The 24739-nt window shown below is 40.2% G+C and overlaps 1 protein-coding gene across 3 annotated transcripts in view; it reads left to right on the top strand.

Moving 5' to 3' along the window:
- Positions 1–8544: 8544 nt before the first annotated feature.
- KIF2A (kinesin family member 2A) overlaps positions 8545–24739 on the top strand; it is a 41849-nt gene continuing 25654 nt past the window's right edge. The window contains exons 1-7 of one of the 3 annotated variants that reach the window (XM_040580155.1): positions 8546–8992; positions 17127–17221; positions 18499–18597; positions 19021–19075; positions 21074–21205; positions 21757–21857; positions 24172–24267. In XM_040580155.1, coding sequence (XP_040436089.1) covers positions 8929–8992; positions 17127–17221; positions 18499–18597; positions 19021–19075; positions 21074–21205; positions 21757–21857; positions 24172–24267 — 642 coding nt within the window. In that variant the 5' untranslated portion in view covers positions 8546–8928. Of the gene's footprint in view, positions 8993–17126; positions 17222–18498; positions 18598–19020; positions 19076–21073; positions 21206–21756; positions 21858–24171; positions 24268–24739 lie in introns of all 3 variants that reach the window. The other 2 variants (XM_040580157.1, XM_040580156.1) reach the window with 2 other exon arrangements.

Raw genomic sequence — 24739 nt, 5'->3', positions numbered from 1 at the left:
CATGTCCAGTCCGCACTGGCTGTTGCTTCTGCAAGAGCATTAAACGGGTTGTGTTCAGCGTGGTTAGGGTACACACCAGGGGACCTTTCAAAGCATTATTAATGCATCCTAGGGCAGTACATTTGAATATGTCACTTCTCATTTGTGAGTCTAACACTGTCATTATCACATTTAAACCTGTAGCTGTACTAATTTTTGGGAATTGTAACTTTCTTCCACATGCTCAATATGTCAAGAGGCTGCTTGTGCTAGACCAGCCTGCCTGCTAGGCCTGCTGATGCCATCCAAGTGCACTCTTCCCAGCTCCTATAAGAAACTGTGTATGACAAAGTTCCTCAAGTTTGGACAAAGCTGCTCTTTGAGGTTGCATTTTTGAGCTAATCACAACACTACCAACACTTGTGTGTCTCTCTGAGCTGCTCCCTCTCTTCTAACTGCATGTTAAGAAGACAAAAAAAGATCACTTTTAAAAAGAAACCTGGGGGAAGTTTTGTGGATGGGCTCTTCAAGGCATTCTACAGAGTATTGTTATGAGCAAGTCCAAAGGGGATAAAATGAAACTTGCTCACCTTTCACAAGTCTTTCTACCATTTGCTTGAATTTCATCAATGTTACACTAAGAAAAATTAAGTTATACTTTTGCCAGAGGAAATAAGAAAAGTAAGAAATGATCTTCCTTAGGGAAGGCTCCGGGACTTAGATGATACTCTACAGCACTCCACAAGTATAGATCCAGAGGTTTAGTAACCAGAAATTAATATGAATATATTTCTTTAAGCTAAAAGAACAACCTCAAAACACTGCCTACCCACTCTCAGAGCTAAACATAAAAAGCAGTTTTCTTCCCAGTATACTTTCACTATGTGTGTACTACTTAGTACAAGTGTAAAAAGCTTAAGTACATTTAAATATATTCCAGTAGCTGGATCCAAAATACTCTAGTCTCATTTCTTCCTTTATGCGCTTGATCTAGTGAGCCTGGAAGCATTTGAATTCAATTATGAACATGCAGATGAAAGAGCTTTTAACACTAGATTCACAGCGTATCAAGGTGCGCTGCTATTTCCAAGTAACTCCTCTCCTTTTCCACCAAAAGCTGTCTTTGACTGTAGCCATGCCATGCATGCCTTTCAGCCAGACACTGCATCTTCTTTGAAGGTCCACAATTCAGTATTACAGCTCTTGTGCCTCCACCTTCAGAGAGACCTAGAACTCCTGCCATCCTCTCTGAGCAGAAAAGGACTTGCCCAAGCACTGCTGCCTGCTGGGGCCCTTCTACACGAACTGCAATCTCACCTCATATATATTTTGACCCTGATGGAGATCTGTGCTACAGAATCCATCCCAATGCTGTTTATTTCTTAGAAATGGGTAGGATTTCAGTGTTTATCCATGTCACCTGCCATAAAAAGCCTGAGTTCTTTCAATGAGTTGCCCTTCTACTCATTGAATGTAAAGGAAGTCTTGATTTCAAATAATCTTAAAGCAGCAGTTCAGCTGAAACTGTACTGAGATTAACATAGGTTTTAACAGGGAAATTACTGCAGTAATTTCTTCCAATCACAATATTTCTTTCTTATTGCTTTAGCAAAGTAAGAAGCAACAAGACATTTGCCTAGGGATTGGAATACAGTAGGGTTAATCAATTATATAGAAATTATATAGAAAAATAATATATGGGCTGGCTTACAACAGAAGACAGGACATTAATAACTTTTAGCTTTTCTGGTTATTACAATAAGCAATTACAATGTCTGGGATTTTTTTTTTCACATTAAGGACAAAACATCAAGTTTGTTGTGCTCATAACTCGTAAGAGCTCCCTAAACATAAATAGCCTTTGTTACAATACTTTTTAAAATCTTTATTGTGACAAATGCTAGCAACTTAATTTGTCAAATGCATAACTGATCAGAACAGCCTGCACATATAATTTCTATCTAGTTTCCAAGGTGAATGGATAGGAAATACAGTGAGATTTGCAAGAGTATAAAAGCTGATAAATCTTTTCTATTCTCTGACATTAATGAAAATAAAAACATACATGAATCCATTTGCAAGGAAATGTCTTATTTTTCCAAGTAATCTGTCAAGAAAGAGTAAACATCTATTTTAATCAAATTACTAGACAACAATTGTATTTTAAGAAAATAATTTTATTTAGTAGTTTTTTTTTTTAATTAAGCAACTTTTACTATCCCTTTTTGTTTTAGAAGATTTGATGCAAGTTTGTTATATGCGAAAAACCACAGGGAACAAAAATGCACCTGACTGCACCAAATTTTATCTGAAGTAGGGTAGGGATAAAAAATGCAGTTCTGATGACTTTGATAAAAACCCATCAAAAAACTTGCCTCACTATTTTTACTTCATAAAAGTACATACCATTGCAGCCAGAAATGTGCTCCAGTTGCAGAGTCAGGGTACTAGCAGAAGGGTAGTGCTAGTGTTTAGAAGGAAGCTTGGGATTGATCTGTCATCATACTTATTTATATGCTTTCTATCTTCCAGGACTTGTGGAATCAAATTCACTACTTATCTTCTTTTAGAATATCCTTTTAGCTTGAATTTAGGTCCTGACTGCCTCATGATGAGAAATTGCAAATAGCTCTTCTTGCATATTTTTCACCTCCCTGTTGTATGTTGAGGAACAGGCATATTCAGGACTGAGTTCCACATCCTCTGGGTGTGCTACCAAGTCCAGTGCCTGCTTGGGTGTTGCCATGGCATTATGCAGTGTGGCTCTACCTAGTTACATGGACTTTACAATGGATTTATGAAAAGGCATAAAAAAAATCCCACAAAGACATAAAATCATAAACAAGCACATTGACAAGCTACATGAATTCAAATGCCAACATAAAAATGTGCTAAACCACTGTGTGTTAAGACAAAAGTACCTCAGGTATGAATATTTGCTAATACTGTGTACCAATGACACAGAAACATATAGACAGCTATAGAAAAACTTCCAAGAACAAGTAAAGAAACAATTCAATTTTTATAAGGCAGAATATGTCCACATGAATTGCTGCAGAAGCCTTACTGGTAGTGCAAAGATGAGACGTAATTATTAGATTATGCTACAAGGTAGATGCATTTGTGCTAAAATTATTTTCACAAGTAATATGAACAGGGTAATTCCTTCTGATAGAAAGGTTACATTGGATAGTAGAAGGCTGTTAGAAATGTGTATTTATCACTCAGTTAAATAATCTGACCAGATCGCTTTCTTACCACAATCCCTCTGAGACTTCCCTTGATGATCTGGGCAGGGGAGAAAAGGGAGAAATGAAAGAAGGAAGAGGAGGATTAAGACTAAATATAAATATCCTCAGTATAGTTGTTCTGGGCTTACCTGTAGGCAGCAAGAGGCTTGGACAGAGGTTCATCTTATTTTGCTCATGTTTTTTCTGAAGCAGTTTGTTACCTATCAGGAATTCTGCCTGTGTTTCATACAATCAATAGGAATGCATAATGAAATATGACCTCAGATACATAGCTGCCGTGGGCCAGACGCTCAGCAGCAGCATATGGAATGAGTAAGAGAATACATAACATATGTGCGAGAGCCATAATGACCACACTGCTGTCTACTGCAATAAGCACATCCAGCTTATTCTTCAGTGCTTCTATTATTTTGTGACTTTTGAACTAGTGTAGTTTTTCTGGACTGTCATTTTAACCTTAGCTAGATGTTATGACATCCAACCAATGTGCACAAGTACCTGTGAATACAGGGAAGAGCAAAAGATGTCACCGTCGCTACAAATGTAGCGCTGAAATGAAGGGCACAGTAAGAGAAGGAGGTGTGCTTTTCTCATGTCTTCTGCTTTGAAGAGACTGCAATACATTCACACTCTTCACTTGTTGATTCTTTGTCTAGTATCGAGCAATGCTCCACTTTTCTGCATGCAAAAGTTCTTTAAGAGCAGAACGCATTCCAGAATAATAAAGCAATAAGTGAAAAAACAATTTTATTTATATACTTGCATTTGATTTAGGAGCAAATTTTCTCAGTAGTTCCTTTTCTCCAGATTTTTGCCTGACCATTGAAACCAGTAGAAGTGTATCAAAACTGCTGTATGTGGAGTGATCCCCTTCACAATAGCAGAGGTCAGCAAGCCTCACATTTTCTTACTATCTTTGGCCAGATCATGCACCTTTATGCCAGCCCTATGCATGCTGCTAGAAGGATTCTTATAAGAATTACCTTGAGAAGCTGCATAGAAATCAAGTAATAAAAGAAAAGTAGCTAGAATTGCAAAAACATACAAAGAGATCTATTTAGTCCTGTTCATGCAGACGAGAGGCTTTTAGAAAACCTGACCTTCTTCGGGAGCATACAGAGAAGTGACCAGAGAAGCCATGTTAGGAGTTATCAGAGTGCTGCAGGATGACATTGGTGACTGACACAGAGCAATTATAAACTTTTGCCTAAATTTGCTGTGTTAACAAAACACAGAAGAACAACTTAATTCTTCCAGTTCTCATGATTGCAGTAAAATCAGCAGCTCACTGACTGCTTTAAGGTGGGCACAGGACAAGTGTGTTTGAGTTTTATAGCAATAGTTTCAGCACCTCCATCCATTCTCTAATACAGAGAAGCTATTATGCTTAGACATTATTTGTCTCTGTAAGTAAGGTGGTTCTTCTCTTTTTATCACTTTCTGATGCTATTGGAGTGTTGTGTCCAGCAGGAGCAAGTTTTAAATAGCAATACAATACAGATGAAGAGATGCCTAAAAGGAAAAAAGAGCACTAAGTGATCTGTGGGACAGCTCAGATGTTACTGTTTTCACAGAAGTACTGAACTGGACAAGAAAAGCCTATCAGTCTTAAGCGGGCAACTAGCATCTCAAACTAATTCAGGCTCTTATTGCATATTTACTGATTCTTAAGTGGAAGACATTATCTGTTAGTAATTTTGCAGTTTTTTTCTGTACTTCAATCGGTTCTCATGATGACCTGAGAAGCTACAGTATTATGGTGCCTCCTTTTTAAAATTGTTTCTATGTAATAAATATGTTGATGACTTTTTTTAATCTTACAAGTGACCTCATGTTCCTTTAACTTGACTGTTGACTGTCCTGCATACACATTTAATATCAGTTGCATTCAAGCTACTATGATTACAAAAGTGTAATATGATTAATTATATTTGTTCACTAGTGCTGTGAAATAGTTCATATACTTAATCAATGACTTAAGTTATAAGGGAGGTAGAGTGATATTCATAACTTGATTTTGAAATATAAATACAGTGAATTAACATTGCAATTAATATGATTGTGTCTGTGTGAAATGCAAGCAGATGCTAGTGTTTGTTGAAAAATCAAGAATTCCTGCTGACAATTGAAACATAATTGGTGCATGATCATTTTCCACTATTTTTGATATCTTACTAATCCAAAAGCACCCAAAGTTTTCAATGTAATGCCAAAGTCTCAGTAATTGTATTATTTGTATTTTCAAAAAACACATGTACCATGTACTGATGCGTAACAGGTAGATGCATACTGCTCTGGGAATTCTGCAAAAATTATTTTAGAAACTATGAATATAGTTTTCTAAAAAATGGTCAGAGAAAGTCTATGTTAGTGGACCAATAAAATGTCATACTCCATATAATAAAATTTTCCTGCACCTCAATTAAAAATGTACAACCAAATTTTGGACCTGAAAGCTTTTGTTCTTCTATTAATGCTGGATTGAATATGTATTGTTAACTGAAACTGGGAAAAGAGAAATGTATTTATAAAACTAGGTAAGAAAGACCTGCTACTCAGGAGTACAGTTTTGGATGCTTTTTCTTAAACACAGAAAAGCAACACCTGCTTAAAAAGAACCAACAAAGTATTAGAGATCTTTATTTGCAAAAGAAAACTTCCTATAACGTTCTGCCATATTTTAAAAACATTTGAATGTATTTACTATTACTGCTGTACATTTTCTAGGCACACACAAGTGATTTTCTGGCCATTGCTGACTTGCTCTATGAAAGCCGCCATGTGTGCTTTTTGACAATAACAAAAAACTCAGTTGTCACAGAGCGTACAACAAAATAATAACTTTGAGTCTTATCTTCATGAGTCAACTTCAGATTTGTATTTAAATTTTAGAATGTTCTTAAACAATTTATTGAACTAAGGCCAAAGTACTTCAAAGATTTCATTATTAACTCCAAACTGATATTTATGTTCTATTTTGTTTTAGAGTAGCACTTGATTATATGTTTCTACGATACAACTACTTTACCTCAATGGGATGATTTGGGTGTAGAAGTAACCATCTATTTCTGCAGTGACAAATGATTTTCCATAGAATTATACATAATTTACCTCTCAAATTTTTCAGTTTAACGTTTATGGAATAGACAGAGCAAATAGCATAAAAAACAAGTTATCATTTGTTATCTAACTATTTCAAATGAGATGGTTTTCAATTAGTCTCCTTCTAATCTTAGAATCTGATTTTTTTTTATTTTTACATTACATAAAACCGCCAGAAAATGTTTAATCAAATGGATCATAAATATAACAGTTAAACAGAGACCAAGCAATGGCTACCCAAGTCTGTCATAGGTTCTTCTCCAAAACAAAGCTGAACTATGAAAGGTATGTCTATGCAGTAGAATTTGTACAAAAAGAACATTATAAAATGTTCAGTTCAAGTCTTGAAATACCTTGGAATTACAGTGGGTAAAAGAAACTTTTTTTTTTAATTCAGAGTTAGTCCCTGCCCAATTCTTATGTAAGTCTAAAAAATTTGTTGCATTTTTATTTTATTTCAAAACCATCTATAGGATAAAAGGAGCATGTACTTGATTTTGTTATAATTAGAAGAGGCCTTTTTAAAAGTACTGGACTCTTCATGGTATTACTTGCATCAGATCTTTTTCAGAGGGATTTTTCAGAGTGCTTTTCAGTATTTGTCAGTAGTCTGAATTAAATGGACAGTGACTAAATTAAAAATCCAAAGTAGTTTTGCTGGACATATCTTGATACCTTTAATACTGTAATTCCACCATAACCACAGTAAGAAATGCCTTCTATGATAATGTGGTTTAGACCTAAATTTCTCTTGTAAAAACAAAGGTGGGCAAGAAGAGTAAACAGAGTTTAAAAAGAGAATGACACCCAGTGTCTGAAAGTGTTAAACTTGCTGTGCAATGTGGTTGCTGCTGTTTGTTTTAACTTTTTGTCAGTTCCTCTTCTGGCTTTTTTTTGTGTGTAGATATAGAATCACAGAATGGTTTTGGTTGGAAGGGAACTTCAAAGGTCGCCTAGTTCTAACCACCCCTGCCACAGGCAGCATTGTCCCTCACTAGGTCAGGCTGCTCAGACCTCCGTCCAATCTGACTTTGGAGGTTTGCAGGGATGGGGCATCTGTTACCTCTCTGGGCAACCTGTTCCTCCAGTATTTCACCACTCTTCTCACAGAACATTTCTTCTTTATATCCAATCTAAACCTACACTTCTGCCTGCAACCATTGCCCCTTGTCCTTTCACTACAGGCCCTGATAAAAAGTCCCTCTCCATCCCTCCTATAAGCCCCCTTGACATATTGAAAGGCTGTAATAAGGTCTCCCTGGAGCCTTCTCTTCTCCAGCCTGAACAACCCCAGCTCTCTCAGCCTGTCCTCATGGGAGAGGTGTTCCATCTCCCTGATCATTTTCATGGCCCTCAGAGGTGAGGAGATGTGAGGCAGGGAGGGTGACAGCTGGCTGGGAAGGCACAGCTCTCAGGAAGGGGGGGTGCAGTGTCAGCTGTCATTACATATTACCTGTTCATATGTGGATTGAGGGATTATTTTTAATAGACTGGCTTTGCTGGGCATGAAGACATTTAACATTGGCCTTGAGAAGGTACATCTCACAGCCTCATAGTTAACTCTTTTCTCACCAGACAGAATGTTCTCAAATCTGCTGCAGCAAGATCATTTCTTTTGTTAAAAGCCCATTTGATCAGCAAATCACCCTTAGTTACTTATTACAGTGTGTTTTTTTACTTAAAGCTGTGTGAGGCTCAGGGCAGCCATGAGGCGAGTATGGATGGGTGCTGTTGACAGCGCGGCAGGTTGGGGAACATGAACGACGCTTCTAAGCTGCCCTACTTGGCACAGGGGAGCCCTGCGAGCAGGCAGGAGATAGCTGAAGTTACTACATTACAACTTCAGAGCAGCTCAGTCACCACATGGTGCCAAATACGCGCGCGTTCCCAAGCCGGGGACAGGTCCAAGAGGCTGAGGCTGGCACAGGCGGCCCGCGTCTGTGACAAGCCTCTCGCGTCCCGGGCCCAGCCGAGCGTGGAGGGGCGGCAGCGCGACCCGCAGCCTGGCTTCCCGCGGGCCGCCCTCCTCAGGGCAGCGGGGGCACCCATCTTGCGCCAGCCCCGCCGAGGTGCCGCGCTGGGCGGTGGCGAGGGAGGAGCCAAGGCGCCACGGCGCAGCGGGGGGGCGAGGCCGAGGTGGGGCGCCCCAAGACTGCCGGGAGGGGACGCCGGGCGCCCCATGACGGCAGGCGCGGCTTGGGGGGCCCCGGCAGGGCCGCGCGCCCCCTTCCACCGAGGCAGCAGGAGGAGGAGGAGGGGGAGGAGGGGGAGGAGGGGGAAGAGGGGACAGCGAGCGGCTACCGAAGGCCGCGGCGGCAGCACCTCTACCCCCGACTCCGCTGTCAGTGGGTCCTTCACGTGACGCCACACCGCGCAAGCGCAGAAGCGCCCAGCACCTTTTATATTCGGCCGGCGCCGTCTCTCTCTCACCTTTTCCCCGTTAAAGCGCTGCCTCCCTCCTTCCCTCCTTCCCTCCCTCCCTCCCTCCCTCAACAGAACCACCGCGGCCGGCGCTACCACAGCGGTACGCGCTTTTCTCGTCCCCGGTGTATCCGGCCTGCAGTGCTTCTCATTTCCTCGGCTGCCTCATAAAGCGATGGCAGCGGCCGACTTCGGCAAGATCCGTATAGGCGTCAACGTGGAGATCAAGCGCAGCGATGGTTAGTATGGCGGCGGTAGGGGCCGGCTCGGCCTGTCGTCTTCGGGCCCTGGCCGGGCGCCGCTGCCGCCCCGGTGCGCGGCCTGCGGGGGGCGGGGAGGGGTTGCGCGCGGGGCCCATTGTGTACATGGGGCCGGGGAGTGGCCGGGACTGGCGCGCGCTGCCGTTGTCAGGGGAGCGCTGGCGCTTGGCGGCGCAGGGCGGTTGCGCGGGGCGAGCGGCGGCCGCCGCCGCGGGGGACAGAGAGGCTGCGGTAGCGCGGCGGGGTGGGGGGGTGCGGCGCCGGCGGCAAGGCGGGGGGCTGAGGTGGGGCGGGAGGCCGGGAGGGTGCAGCAGGGATGGGGGGGGCGGCGGCAAGGCGGGGGCTGAGGTGGGGCGGGAGGCCGGGAGGGTGCAGCGGGGATGGGGGGGCGGGGCTCGTGGCCGGGGGGGTAGCGGGGGAGGTGGGCGGCGAGACGTGCGGGCGGCGTGGCCGTGGATGGGCATCATGAGGGGATCCGGGGGGGAGAGGGGCGTGGGTGGGGAGGGGAGCCCGAGGAGCCCTTTGCCGAGAGATGGGAAGGCCTTGCCCGGAGGATTGGGTGATGGAAGGAGTAAAGGCCTACAGTGTAAAGCAAAACTTGTTTGCTCTGGTGTACAAGCTGGGCTCTGAATAAACGGCACGGCAGCGTGCCCGGACAGAAGTGTCTTTGAACATGTCTTCCATCACTTGATAGAAAGCTTGATGTTATTGTATCAGATGCTCTTTATGATTAAAATGTAACAAGAATGTTTGCTGATAATGCCCATGAGTTATTTCTGTGGGCGATCCAGTGTTTCTCATTTCGGTAAGTATCTCCTGGCGGGAGGATGCATGGTGCTGTCTAGAAATATACATGAATAAAGGAGGCATGTGTGACAGGTTTAGGGTGCTAGCTCTTCGGATTTGTCTGGTAGGAGAGAACTGATATGAGAAGTTCACTGAATTAATGGCAGGTCAGTCATGACCTCAGGTCTTTAATTTGAGTGGGAATATGTCATCTGTTCTTGGCCTTGGTGAGGTCTGTGAAGCCTGCTAAACCAGGGTGGGGTTCTGCTGGGATTTTCTGGAAAGTGTTCGTATTTTCTCTTTCCAGGGTTCCGGAGATTGCTAAAGAATAAGCAGATCTTTCTAAGGGAAGAAAGATCTGGAGGTCAAAGGCATTGAAGTTAGGATGGTTTTGTCAGGAGGCAGGAAACAAGCAGCCAACAAGCTTCATGCAGCTTGTCTTTCTTGTATCCTGTACTGCAGTTCAGTCCTGCAATCAAATAATGGTCAGTGTTGGCCGGAGGCTATATTATACCTAGCCTCTCAGTTGGTGCTTAATAACTTCTGTGTCACCTGAAGTAACATAAAGGTGAAATGTATTCAGTTTATTGAACTAGGGGACTTAATGGTGCTGTGTATTAGATGTAGACAGGTGCTTCCTTTGAAGTATCTTTTTCTGTGACCAAGGTAATGTGCAAAATTTACCCACTCTTAAAAATGGTAGGATGACTGGCATGGTACATCTGAGATAACTTGCTGCTAAATACCTGTATGTTAGTGCATCTGTTGGCCATCATGATGTGACACTTATTTATGAATCGAGCCACTTCAGAAACAAGTCCCCTATCTTGCTCTGACACTGATGCCTCCAGAGGCAATATGTAGCTGTAGCTTCTGAATGCTATGGTGGTGAGATGCTCTTGACAACCTTTTTTGAAGCCTGTGGGATGACTGCCATTGATTTCACTGTCACTGTAGCTTCTGAAAGCAAATAAAGGGAAGATGTTTTAGGAGGAGCTCACTAATGTAAAATAATGCCCTTTGAAATACGCTTAAAAGAGTACTAGCTCCCCACTCCCAAAAGAAACTGGACCTGCCTTGAAGGGAAGTAAAAATCCAGTATTCCCCTAACTGGGGAAACTACAGAAGACTTGTTTTGAATGTAAAGGGAAATTTTAGAGATTGGTTTGCAAAATGAAAGGTCAGCAGAAAAAAAAATGAATCACAATGTGAAGAGATTGCAGATTGAACAACCATTAGAGAAGCAAAACCCATGACAACAGTGCTGTCTGTGTTGTTCCGCCCCACCTCGCCCCCCCATCTCGTTTGTTAGTGGCCTGCCAGTAAGATCTGTGAACGTTGTTTTTCTAAAGCACTGTCTGTGATTGTTTTTTACACAGAAATTGGATACATATATTAGATGTGTGGGGTTTTTTTCCTGAAATTGTTACCTTTCTAGATGGGGGAAGAGTAGATTAAGTTGGATTTTAGTTCAAACCTGAAATATACAGGCAGACATGGGAAACTTGATTTGGGTAATAACTTGAAGGACTTGGGTATTGCCGTGGTAATTTAGAGGATAAAACAAAATGAGTTGGTAGCTAGGGATCATTCACAAAAATAAATAAATATTAAAACACCATATAATTTTAACTAAATATGTATTTTATTAAGAGCTTTCTTTAGAAATGTATCAGGTGCTGTGCATGTTTAGTGACCCATTTGGCAGTGTGATAACACTATAAGGTAACAGGTAAGACAATAAGAGAAGCTGGCAAAACCAGAACAAATCTATATGATTAAGTAAAACAAAAATAACATGTACCCGTGGTAGATACAAAAGAGAACAAAAGGCTGCTTGTTTGTGGATAAATTACACTTTGGAACAAAAGAAAATTAAATATGTTTAGTATTGTGGAGAAAGAAACATCTGTTGGTTTTTCTTTGGGAGATCAGCAGCAGGGCTGTCTGTGTAGTGCAGGCAGGACCATGACAAGCCCTGATTGCCTGAATAGGGATGTCATCACAATCGACATCACTGGAGATACTGAGCCTGGAATTCTCTTTTTCCATGGGATTTTTCCCCTCAAGTTTGGTGTAGGCATTGTTTGGTGAGGAGAGGATTATTTTTCACCTTCCTGGGCTCTGTGAAGAGTGGGAAGACCCATCCACCAGACTTGCCAGGTCTGGACCCCATAGCACAGGATGCAGTTTTCTGGACCATACTAATTTTGGCAAATGCTGCTTCTGAATTTGCAGCCTCATGTTTCTCCTAAATGTTTTTTTGTATATGTAACTAGGGCATTATATTATTTTTGAAAGAAAGTGAAGTTTTGCAGTTTTAATTTTTGAAGACCAAGTGGCAGAGGGTGAAGGTCAATCCTATCCAGATGTCTCTACATGAGATAATGTTCATGCTAGTTCCTCATAAACATGATTAGGAAAATTATGGCTATTTCACAAATGGCTGTTACAATCATTGAAGGGATGGGTAGCTTCTGTTGCAGTGGTCATCCACAGCAAGCCTCTGTAGCAGATGTTAAGTTGTAGTGTATTTTTGCACTATGAAACATCTACTGTTGAGGCATACAGAAAAGCTGAAGTGCTCAGCTGACAGACCACTGCCTGAACTAATATAACAGATGTGGGCTTCTAAAGAAGTGGTAAGTTCAGAGAATGTAACACAAGCAGTAAGTTTCCTATACTGAATGTCAGGCCCATTAACATTGCAGTAGCCTAGCCCTGCTAAAAATAATTGCCTGGGTTTGGGCCGACAAGGCTTAAACAACTGTGTGATGGTCATAGCATGATGCTGCCGGGCAGAGTCCCGCTACACTGGTTTTGGGGGAGGAATGAGAAGGTCATAGTGGAAGTTGTGAGCCTTTCTTCTCCATAACCTGATCAGAGCCTGTGCTTAAATTTTTCATTATTATGGCTCAAAAGATACTTCACAGAACTGTTGCATGAGATGTGTGGGCACAGTGGCTTTTAGGGCCAGTGCACTTCAATCATGTCAAAGGGTGGGGAAGGCAGAGGTTGTCTTCTAGCCTTATTTCTTGAGTCACCTGGGAGAGCGCCAAGGGGTTTGAGTCACATGTCAGCCAGTGCTGTAGCCCAGACTGTAATTTAGAAAACAACCACCCATATTTAACATTGCTAACTTAGGTTTCTGAAAAGTATTAGGAAGGTGAAAAGGCCGTGGCTTTAGTAGTGTCATATATCACTGCTTCAGAATTGCGGTGGTTTAGAGAAGTTTTGCTGATAGAAAAAGTTCAGTTTGCTTAGAGGTATGGACCCAAATACAACTTGGTATATGTGATCAACCTAGGTTGAGAGTTAGTTAAAATGTTTGATTTAGCCTTGATTATTTGCTTTTGCTGCTGCCGCTTGAAGCTTTTTCTGCACCCATAGCTACCCTAAAGGACTCTTGCAATAGAGGAGATTTATTTGATATTTCTGCAGATGTTTATAGTTGCTTTCTTCTGTTTGACAAATGTTCATCAGATGACTAGGAAGCGGGAATGGAGAAATTTATGTTCTTGTATTGATTAGGATGAGAACATTATGTGTGTGTTTAAGGTAATTGTAAAGTGTTGGCTTAACATACGTTCCTGTTGAATTACTGTATTTGGAGCAATATTTTCTGCATGCTCTAGTCAGTAGAGATAAGCCAGATGCCACACACTGTGTGACAGAACATATTTATACAAATAATAACCTTCTGAAATAACTTCTACATTACTTTTGAACTCTACAGCAATGGAACAACTTCTCAGAAAAAGTTTTGCCTCTGATGTGAATTCTAATCATGTGAGGAGAGGCGCTAGAAATTAAAGACATGCTGAGTGAAGAGTCAGTGTATGAGCACTATGAGTCTACTTTTGTTTTCGAGATGTGTGTGAAAATAGTCTTTCTTGAATCACTTGTTCATTTTTCAGTTTGCCATAATGCACATTTGTGTTTACGTATACATATTTGCATTTCGCATTTTGATACCAGCCTTAGAAAATGCACCACAAATCAAGGATGTTGCCTTCAGCCACTCTACAGATTGATTTGGCTCTTATGCTTTAGGATTTGCAGCTTGGTCTTGCTTTATATGCTAGACGAGGTTTATGCCAGCCTAATTGGTTGCTGGCATTCCTGAATTTCCCAGCTGCTGTATTCAGCTGTGTACTAGAAAACTATAATGGAATACTGTTTGCAGAGAGCAAGAGGCAATTGTAAAGATGTAAATGTGCTTTCTGGCTCTTGAATAACATGTAAAAGTTTTAGTAACAAAGAAATTTTACAAACAAGTTGTATGGGTACATTGCCAGTTTAAACATTATAGTACACGTTTTCTATCTAAGTTGAGCATATTTGGAAGGTGGGCATAACACTTATTTTTGTTAGTAGTGTTTTTTTTTTTTTAAATTCAGTCCTGACTTTCTTGGCCAGGAAACAGATGAAATCTGGCACAGAGATGGAAGGTCTATTGTGATTCTTTTGTTACAGCATGCTGGCTTACTGTGTTTGTGAGAGTGTTCAGTGTTTTCTATTGATCCATCAGCCTGCTTTGATCTTCTTGGACTTGTTATAGCAAAGGTTAAACCTTTTTAAATTATTATTTGTACTCTGTCAAAAGTAATAGAGAAGCAGGTAAGAGGACTTACGTGATGGCTCTGTGACTAATACAGTGTCACAAGTTTCAGCTGTGAATAGTGCTTTTCTTCAAAATTTATAAAATGCAGTAACATACAAAGTATTATAATATTGTTCAGAATGTTTTGCTTAAGTTAGACTTTTTCATATATAATTATTCTCTTGATCCTGCAGATAGCTGGGCCAAGCCTTAAAAGAATAGCAGAAGATTATACCAATGTAAGCTTGAGGAGTCTTCAGTTCCCACAGTTTTTGTGTCCTTGTGGTTCCAGCATGCTGTTTGTGGAAGTGGTGGGAGCGGCACTCTGCAGAAAGGACAGTGGCTTCTGTTGCTATTTTGCTGATGGACCAGATAGCTAATTGAAACAGTTCTACAACAGGGTGTTCTTGCACGAAATTAAGTCCCTAGAGGCTATTAAAAGTGGAAAAAACAATGGAGAGGTGTACTTAGGATCTTGCACAAAGAAAACTTGGACAAAAATGCTTGTCCAAGGATATACGGTGCAAGAGCATTGTGCTTGGTGAGTCTGCTTCAGCCCTGCAACCAGCAGAATTCAGCAGGGTCCTGAGGGCAGGATGCATGCCTGGACAATGTCCTTTGGGGTGAGGGGAAAGGGAGAAGCATCCATGCAGGGAAGGGAGGGCACAGGTGTGGTCCCTGCCTGCTCATCTCCTGGCAGCACCTGGGTGGCAAATACAGCTGGGGCGCCTGTGAAAATTGTGCTCAGGAAGCATAAATGGAAGAGTTTGTTCAGACAAAACATGGGTGAGGGAAATAAAAGGCAGCAAATGCTAGAAGAAGGAAGCAAAGTGAAGCAAAGGGGGAGGATTAACCTTCTTTAGTGATGGGGTGAATCTTACGCTTTGAGCAAGGACAAGTGTAGAGGTTGTAAAATGTATATGTAATGTATGTTGCTGGGGAGGTGAACGCTGCAGATATGAAAGTAGTGGTGCCCAGGGCTGCTGCCTGCCTTGCGAGTCTCTAGAGTGCTAGGCTTTTCCAGTTAACTAATTCAGTTAGTCTCTTCCCCTGCATGTTATGTTAGAGTACATAGATTTGCCGTTACTGTTCATGACTTCCCCATAGTCTGTCATCTTGCTTTATTTTAACTAGATGTGAATGTTGAGCAGCCTTTTCAATAAAATAAATATTAACAGTATACATTTGTTACTTGTGCTGTTAGGTGAGGTAATCCAGGATATCGGTCAAGGTTTTTTCCTTTCTGTCCCTCAGCAGGTCCTAAGAGGCTTAGACTGTATAAAAACATGAACTTTGGAAATTATGATTGAAATGGCTAAAACAGAAGTTTGAAACAATCAGTGGAGGAGAAAACTGGAATGGATTTATGGAGGCTGTGAGCTTTACAGAAGAAGACAGGTGCAGGGTGGGGGAGACAGCCCAGGACAGATGTGTAAGGAACCTTGCTGTGGCTTGCCCCTAGCAAGCACTGCGCAGCGGCGACATATACACAGCCTGCTCCAGGACAGTCGCTTGTGCTTTGGGAGCTGCACATGGCTCCTGGGCACCTGGCAGGTGGGTCAGGGCGGGTGGAGTGAGAGGTGGCTTGTCCATGCTATAGCTTGTTAAAGGAGGGTGTTGCAGGAGCAGTTCCATTGGGCTGCTGTTCTTTAGAAACCCCTGTTCTTGGTACTCAGGGCACAGCACAGATATGAAATCAATGTGACACCTGGGTCTTTGATCCTTTTGTGTCAGTGCATGGCTGTTGTGCTCTTCCAAGTGCTCCTTGCTCGTGTGCATAGGAAATAGGACATAAAAAAGTTGTGGTACTCTACATACTTAAGAAGAAAAATCCATATTCATACTGAAAGTTTACTTGTTTTATTGTACCTGGTGGGATGGGGAGAAGTATCAGAAAAAAGGTAAAACCTGTGGGTTGAGATAAGAGTTTAATAACTTGAAATAAAGTAAAATACGATAATAAATAACAATGGTGGGAGTAATAGTAATAATGAAAAGGGAAGTAACAAAAAGAGAGAGGAGTAAAACCCAACTGGAACATTATTCTCATATGAAATCCAAAACCACAGCACTGTACCAGCTACTAAGAAGAAAAGTAACTATTGCAGCTGAAACCAGGACATTGACTTTGAGTCTTTCAGTGGAGGAAATCAAACCAGTGGCACCTTATCTCCAGTTCAGCAATCTGTGTAAGCAGCTGGTTTTGAAATGATGATTTGTATTAGTGTTGCAGGCAGTTTAATTTTAGTTGAATTACTGACTGATTGGATGCCCATAAGAAACAGATATCAGAATAGAGTTTCAGCAGGCTTTACTCCCATGTTGGGACATGTGATGTTGTATCAGCCTAGAAGGGGGACAGACGAGCCTTTGTGGAGCACATCTCAGGAGATTTTAGTGCCTGTGGGAGGCTCATGGTGTTGAGTTTTCTTCTCTCAAGAAAAGACAGTCTGAGTGGTGTGGCTTTCATGTGGTGTTTTTGGTTAAATTACCACCCAGTTTTCTGTTCATTGAGCTTTTCACTTGTATGCTGATTGTCCCTTAGAGCCATCACTGGTGAATCAGGTCTTCACACTGTGTGGCCAGGAATCACGTTCTATTTATCACCTTATTTTTGATCCTCTTCTTCCTGCCTCTCTCTGCACCTCTCAGTCGGGGGATGAAAATAACTTCTGGAAAATTCTTCCACCAGTTAATAAATGATCATTTGTGTTTGCTTTCTAGGCCGAATTCACCAAGCCATGGTAACATCTCTAAATGAAGATAGTGAAAGCGTAACTGTTGAATGGATTGAAAATGGAGATACTAAAGGGAAAGAGGTAAACTTAATTATTTTACAACTTTTCTCTTTTAAGCGATGTGTAATATACATGAATATTAGTTTGGAGTTTGGACTGGAGACAAAAACAAGATACAGGCCTTAATTTACTTGATTGTTTGGTTAAAGTCTGTTTTGTCTTGCATCTATTGGGCAAATGCTTGTTTCTGTTGTAATAAATTAGACTTCCTGATCTCTGTGTCATAGCTTTTAAATAGTTTTTTTAATCTACTGATTTTGAAGCAGATGACAAAGGCTTACCTTGTTATGCCCTTTTTACAAGTAGAAAAATAAAATTTTTGAGGGGGAGAATGACTTGCAGTTCAGACAGGAAACTAGTGAGAAAGCTAGATTAGAAATCTTTTTGTGTTTATATTATTGAGGACTTGAACTGCTAGTTTGTTTGCTTATTTATTTTTGGCAATTTTCTAGCCTTGCTTTTCCTGAGAAACCGTGTCTTCGTAACACTTTGCTATCCTCTCTTCCTTTAAATTTTGGACCATGTTAGCCAGTTTCAGCTGAGATTTTGAGAAGCGTCTCAGAAATATTTCACTGGTTTTTGTGAAAACACAAGTGAAAGAAAAGTTGTGAGAAAGTCCTGGTGATCTCATCAGCTGAGCTCATCCCTCTGGATACGAAGAATCCATACAGTAGTGCGGTCTTTGAAAGGTCCAGCCAGAGGAAATGATAGTCTGTGGACACCAAAGCTATTTAAGTTTTTTAGGAAACCAGGTTTCAATAGATCTGAAGCCAGTTATTTTTAAGATCCTGTTCCTCTGCCCTTAAATCTTAACAGGATTTTGAATAAGGATCACTTAAAAGAAAAAAAAAAAGGCGTGATAAATGTAACATGGTTTCAACTATGCTTTTATTTTTTGGGTGGTTGTAATTCCTCTGTTTCTTTTGCACTGTAAAGGAAACTTCAAATAATTGAGATTGCTTTTTATGTTACAGTATGTCATATTTAGAAGTAGCTAGTATTACTGTGGTAATTTGCTGCTGTTTTCATTTAATTACTTTAAAAAATTACAAATATTTATTGGTCATTTTTTAATTAATCCCTTTTTTGAAGGGTGTATTTGCAACTAATACAAAGACCAAAGCTTGCATTGGTTCTATTGTATATAAAACAAGATTATTCAGGTTTTAGAATTAACAAATGATGGTGTAAAAACACTAAATGTATTTACTGTTTAGTCCCAAACATAACAAGAGAGATGGACTGGGTGAATATTGTTTTAGGAATCAAACAAATGTGTTTTATACTCTTTTATACAGATCGAGTTGGATAGTATATTTTCACTTAACCCAGGTCTTGCACCTGATGAAGATTTTGAATCACTTCCTAGTACATCAATCAGAGTAGCCAGAATGAAGGTTGGTAATTTCTATACAACATGTTCATGTTAAACTTACAGTACTCGTATACATGTAGTTATGCCTCAATTTTTAACTTTTGTGTCTGTGGAGCTTTCAATAACTCTGTTCCTTTCTTTTTCCTGTGGTTAATAGGAGTTCCAAAATTTTTTCTAAGAACAGGTTTGGCAGAGAGGGTGTCGGGAACTAATATTTATATAACTAATTGTATGTCAAGGAAAAATATAGAAAAGGTTTTGGAGGTTTTGAAACAGTACGTGTAGTTCAAGCAGTCTTCACCCTGGGCTCTTCAGCGGGGGATTTAGCAGCCATCAACTCTGTACTGCTGATGTTATTTGCATTCACTGGAAAGCAGTGGGTGGGGGTGCAGGTTGTGTTTTCAGTAATATGGTGATTAAATAACAGAGATTGCTTTCTCTGTAGATTCGACGAACTTTAGGAGTTACTAAGAATGAGAACACTGCCAGAGACAACAAAGGTAAATGTTACCTATTTCCATTTCAAAGAAGTAAAAAAATGTGGAAACTTTTTAACTTCCTGCTCATCTAACGTTCCTCAGTAATTCTGCATGTCTCATTTGATATGTATGCGTGTGACATGTAAAAGACACGGTACATCTTTCCTAGAGTAACTCCTATGTATATTTAGGAATTCATACTGTATGAACAGTATTTGTATGCAAGTTTAAGCAGTATAGTGTTAGGAAGGTTAAGCTGAATGAGCTGAAGGTGCTGTGCTATGTTAAATCATGTGTGGACTCTTCCAAGTTAAAGCATCCTTAATTTGCTTCAGCTTAATTGAGTGTTCAATATACACTAAGTAGTGTACTTAAATATTGAAAACATGAGCATTTTTAATTTAGTTTTGTGATAGTCTGTGTGTAAACATTCATTCAAAGAGTACTTAAGCCCTACAGGTTATTTCTCACTCTACAATTAACAGCATTTTTTGTAGATTTTTTGCTGAAATACCAGGGGAACATAGGTGAAAAGTATGTATGGGATGAATACAGGTGTAATGTGTTTATAACATGAGAAGGAATAGTTACCGCTTATTGCTTTAATTTGCTTTCCTGCTTTAGGCTTAACTGACTTGTACTGATGATAGTGATGGTTATTCTTCCAAACATTAATCTACTGTCATTAGTTCTGGATAGGTTCCGGTCCATCTGTTGAAACTTGAGAAACAAGTGGGCTTGCATATCTTTGCAAGTGTTCAGAGTTTTTTGGTGCATGATTGAGACCACTTGCGCCCTTCTGCCATTTGGCTCTGGGGATGTTAAACAAATCAAAAATCTTATGAGGAGGGGATAATTTTTTCAAACTAATGATTTAAATTTGGGACACCTCACTGATGGGCTTTCATCACATCCATACATGATGTCATTTGTAGTAAATGGTCTGTTGGGTGTGGAATAACCCTGTAACTTTTATTTTAGTATGTCCTATGCTTCTTACTATTGAGATTTGACCCAAGTATTTGTTCTTTGTTGGCTTTGTGATTAAGTTTTTCTCAGCACACTTGTCTTGTGTAGTCAATTTGTGCTCTAAACTAGATCTCCTACCATATTTGGAAGGATTTGGGCATTTATCTTGGCTGTCCCATTGAATACCTGTTTCCATAGTTGTCTTCATGTTGTAGAGTGAGCTGGCCTTTGTTTGGAGTGTCATCTCTGGCTGCTAATCAAAACTGATACCTTCACTTCTGTTGCTGTTCTGGCAGACTCTTAGGAGTGTGTGTAGAAAATGGGTCAACTGAAGCAGAGGTGCTTGAAGCAGCTCTTTGAGAAACAATTTAAAGCATTCAGCTCTGCCAAAGAGGCTTGCATGCTCACCACTCCCACTGTTTTCACTGGGAACAGACATTACTACATCTTCAGAAATTGGCATCCTTAGCACAAGTAGAATCGATGCATATGTTTAGACATATTGATTATATCTGTATCCCAGTATAGTGTCAAAGAAGTTTGTTACTTCCACTCACAGGTAGAGCTGCACTTTGCTGCCTTTCATTTCTATGCCTTTGCTCCTTCAGAGATCGTTGGCTCAATGGGGTGGTACCATTTTGTAACATCTAGAGAACGTGGAACAGAGTGAGGCTTCTTTTGTCACTCAGTTTTTGGGTATAATCACAATATAAGTAAAATTTCAGCACTTTAAGCTTCAGGACTACTTATCTCCCAGTACACCCTTCATTCTGTGCACATGATGAATTGTATTAATTCTGCAGTAGAGTGTTTGAAAATATGCATGTGCAGTGTTAGTACTCAATTATGTTGTGTTGGTGTATGAAAAAGGCTGCATACCAAATGTCTTTATTAATAGATGTTCTACATGGATGGCTCCCCCTCACCCCTAATAAATTGTTGTGTCTGGAAAGGGGCCTTGTTTTATGTCCTCATAACTAAGTGGTTCAGAATTGAGTAGAAATGTTAACTCTTCTATGTCCAGATGAGCTTTGTTCTTTTCCTTTGCAGTGGTTGGTTCTGTACGTGCACGACCTAGTCAGCTTCCTGAGCAGCCTTCCTCCTCTCAACAGAATGGTGGTTTGCCTGGTTTACCAGATTTATCTCCAATTCAAGCTACAAAAAAGGAATTTGGACCCCTTTGTATGTAAACCACGTATCAAGGATTCATTCGTTCTGGGCATTACATGTACATTCTCTTGGATTATGTTGTTGTCCATAAATGACAGTAGGTCTGTCTACATGTGCAGTTGTCTGTGGGCTCCTCAAGGAGCTTTTTCAGAGAGCTGTCACTAAACAGGTGTTCACTTTTGTCACAGTTGTGCTAGTATTTGGAATTTAGTTTTCCTTGATCTTTTTTAAACTACGGCAGTGCTGTTTTCTTTTTTTAATTTGCCTAGGCTTTCATTTAATTGGAACCAAGAGATCACATGTATCTCTCCAAATATTTTTTTGAGGGTCATTGTACTTGTATTTTTTTGGTCATGTAATTATTGTCCCATTCCCATGACTTTTTTCTAAATGATTTATTTTATGAATTTTAGAAATTACCATAACTATTCAGTACTATACTGATCTGCTTGAGTTGACTTAAATGCATTCTAATTATTGACAATATATAATTGAAATGTTACATTGTAAATACTAAATACATGCAACACAAAATACTCTAAAATTATATCATTTTCTTTAAGCACGCAGAAAATCAAATTGTGTAAAAGAGGTTGAAAAGCTGCAAGAGAAACGTGAAAAAAGAAGGTTACAGCAGCAGGAACTCAGAGAAAAAAAAGCTCAGGTTAGTATTTTTAGTTAGAATGGAAAACGTATGTCAGCAAGAGAAATTTGCAAAATCATTGTGCTTTTTTCAGTCCTTAGTAATTTTTATGAAATTCAGTAATCTTGAAATTAAATGTTTTCATTTTTTGTATACAAGTTTGATGAATAATTTTGGTGCTTTGTTGCATTGCTGTCATAGCTATTACTTTAGACAGTTTTCCCCCTCTTTTTTCCTTTCAACAGAAATAATTGCTTACAATGGCTTGTCTTGCCACGTGGTCTTTAAAGGTTGAGTGCTGATGAGAGCCATTTCTTAGGGAAAATATATTGTTGAAGATAATCAGACCTTTGGCTTTTAGATAGCTCTGTTATTCTACAAGAAGTATTACAACATTATGATAAATTGTTCTTTATGATCTTTGATGCTTTATAGATCAATTTGAACAGTGATTTTTAACTTTTTTTCTTTAACCCGGTATACACATTTGTAATTTAGCTTTGCATCATGCAAGGAGCTTGGCAGCAAGTTGTTAGAAACTTGTATAAAAGAAACGAAGTTGATAATCCTGTGAGAAAAAATCTCTTCATATTAAATTAATTCCTGTCACAGTGGTGTGAAAGGTTTGGCAAAACTAGTAGTGTAATCTTGTTGGTGGCCCTATGTGTGTTAGTGTCTGAACAGATAGTACCAGCTCGCTACTGACATGAGAAGTACCACCACCGTGTCAATAATTCAGGCAATCTACTTCATGGTTTATTGATGTTTTGAAGCTGACCTAAAATCACCTGTGAATTCATACTCTCTAATCTCCATCCATTTACTCAAATGCAAAACATTTGTCTTTATGTGTGAGGAGCAAACATTTTTTTTCGGCTTTATCTATTAAAATACTTTGATGTGGTATTACACCTAAAAGGTTCTTTTTCTTGCTTTTGTGAAAACTGTCTTTGGATATGAGCCTTAGCTCCAGGAAGCTCTGTTTTTCTTGGGGATCTATATGTACCTGTGCTTTGTGTTGCTTTGTGTATTCTGTTGTTGTTGCTGCTGTGAAATGCAGCAATAATTGGCCAAGCACTGTCTTCAGGTGGCCAAGACCTTTAAACATGGTTTGAAGAATATTCAAACACTTTTTCCATAAATAAAGCAATGCTCCTTCTAAATGTTAGAAGGAAATGTTTCAGCAGTGGTTTTTTGTGTGGACTTACTGTCAGCAGTTTTTAGTTCACTGTCATCGGGGTGAACAACATCACGGTACATTCAGCTTCTGATTACCAGGACAGTTTTATCTGTGGTGAGGATTGGCTGTGTCACAGGTGTGGAGTCATGAGCTGGTGCCCTTCCAGCTTGTTAACCCCAGTGCAGTGCTTTCTGAGAGTGCCTATGCTGTTTCCACAACCAGCTGTGATTTAGAGTTTTATATCATTTGAGGGGAGCCATGAAAAACTTAAGGTCTGAGCACCAGAGCTGGCTACATATGGCATCAGCAGCATGTCCTGAAATGGTGTAAAAACTGTCAACTGCAGGGAGAAGTGACAGGAAGGACATTTGGTTTATTCTGCAGAGCACCAGCTCAGCTCACAGTAGGCTCAGGCCTAGCAGGACTTGGAGGGGCTCCACGTATGGCCTCTTAAGGTGTCCATTTGCTCTGATACTGATGGCTCCAGGTTTAGGGGTGAAAGGTCTTCTAACCCTGGATGTAGTGTCCTGTGTATCCTTGGGATTGCTTCTGCTTTTTAGGGGGCTCTAGGACTGTTAAATGAGTTTGCAGTGCATTGTAGCAGTTAACTCAGGACCAGTAGTAGGATCAAGCTCCTTTAACTGACTTGAATTCAGGGTTGTGTTTACAGCAGCTGGGGTGCCTGCACTGGTCCCCTGGGGGGGGTGTGTTGTACCTGCGTAATGGAGTGTTACCCACTCATCTGTTGGACTGCCTTACTTTAATTAGCCTAAGTGTTGACTCTGTATGGTGTCTGGTGCTGTGCAGTTGCATGGAGGTGTGTCTTTAGTGTGAAGATTTTGGCGAAGGTGGAAGTAATTTTTCTTTCTTGAATAGGCCGTTAATGAGGCCTCAATTAAAAATTATTTTCTGTTAAATGCCAACCAGAACCATAAAATGGAAAGCATGTAATTGGTTTGCTGTATCATCAGTAAATTAGCTGCAACAGAATGGAAAAAGGCGTTCAACTTGGATTTGAGACACTATTTTTTCTCCAAAATTTCAGAAATATTTCAGTTAATGTATATTTTTCTTTTACATAAATACAGAAGATACTGAAATTAGTACATTTTAGGGAAAACAGTGTATTAGAAGTTCTGTTGCTTACTTCCGTAGGAAGTTGATGCTACAAACCCAAATTATGAAATTATGTGTATGATAAGAGATTTCAGGGGAAGTTTGGATTATAGACCACTGACAACTGCAGATCCTGTAAGTAACCCAGCAACATCGAAAATTTTAATCTTTCTGTGGTTTTGCTGTTTTCAGTTTTTTCAATGTATACTTCTGTCTGTAAATACAAAAATAAGTAGTTTAATATATATGAGTATCTATTTATAACTTGGGGTTTTTTCAGTAATTTGATTATATTAACATTAGTAGGTGTTGTAAGCCCTAGGTTACTAAATTACTGTTAATTATGTTATGCCATTTAAATATCTTTTTACTTTAAAATAATACCAATGTATACTAAGTAGTCACTCAGACTCTGTATTGTAAATTTTCCTGAGACGCCAGGGGATGTGCACACAAAACCATTAAGCTTCTCTGGAAAACCCTGCTGAGTATAAAGATTAATGTTTGATCTTTGAAGCTGATGAAGACCTTTGGTTTGCAGAGAAGTCAGAGAAGCAGAACCCTTAAATGATGAGGATTATCAGATCTCAGAGATTGTGACAAATTC

This window comes from Falco naumanni, chromosome Z (genome assembly GCF_017639655.2).
Source record: "Falco naumanni isolate bFalNau1 chromosome Z, bFalNau1.pat, whole genome shotgun sequence".
Classification (NCBI taxonomy): Eukaryota; Metazoa; Chordata; class Aves; order Falconiformes; family Falconidae; genus Falco; species Falco naumanni.
This window is presented reverse-complemented; position numbering and strand designations above follow the sequence as displayed.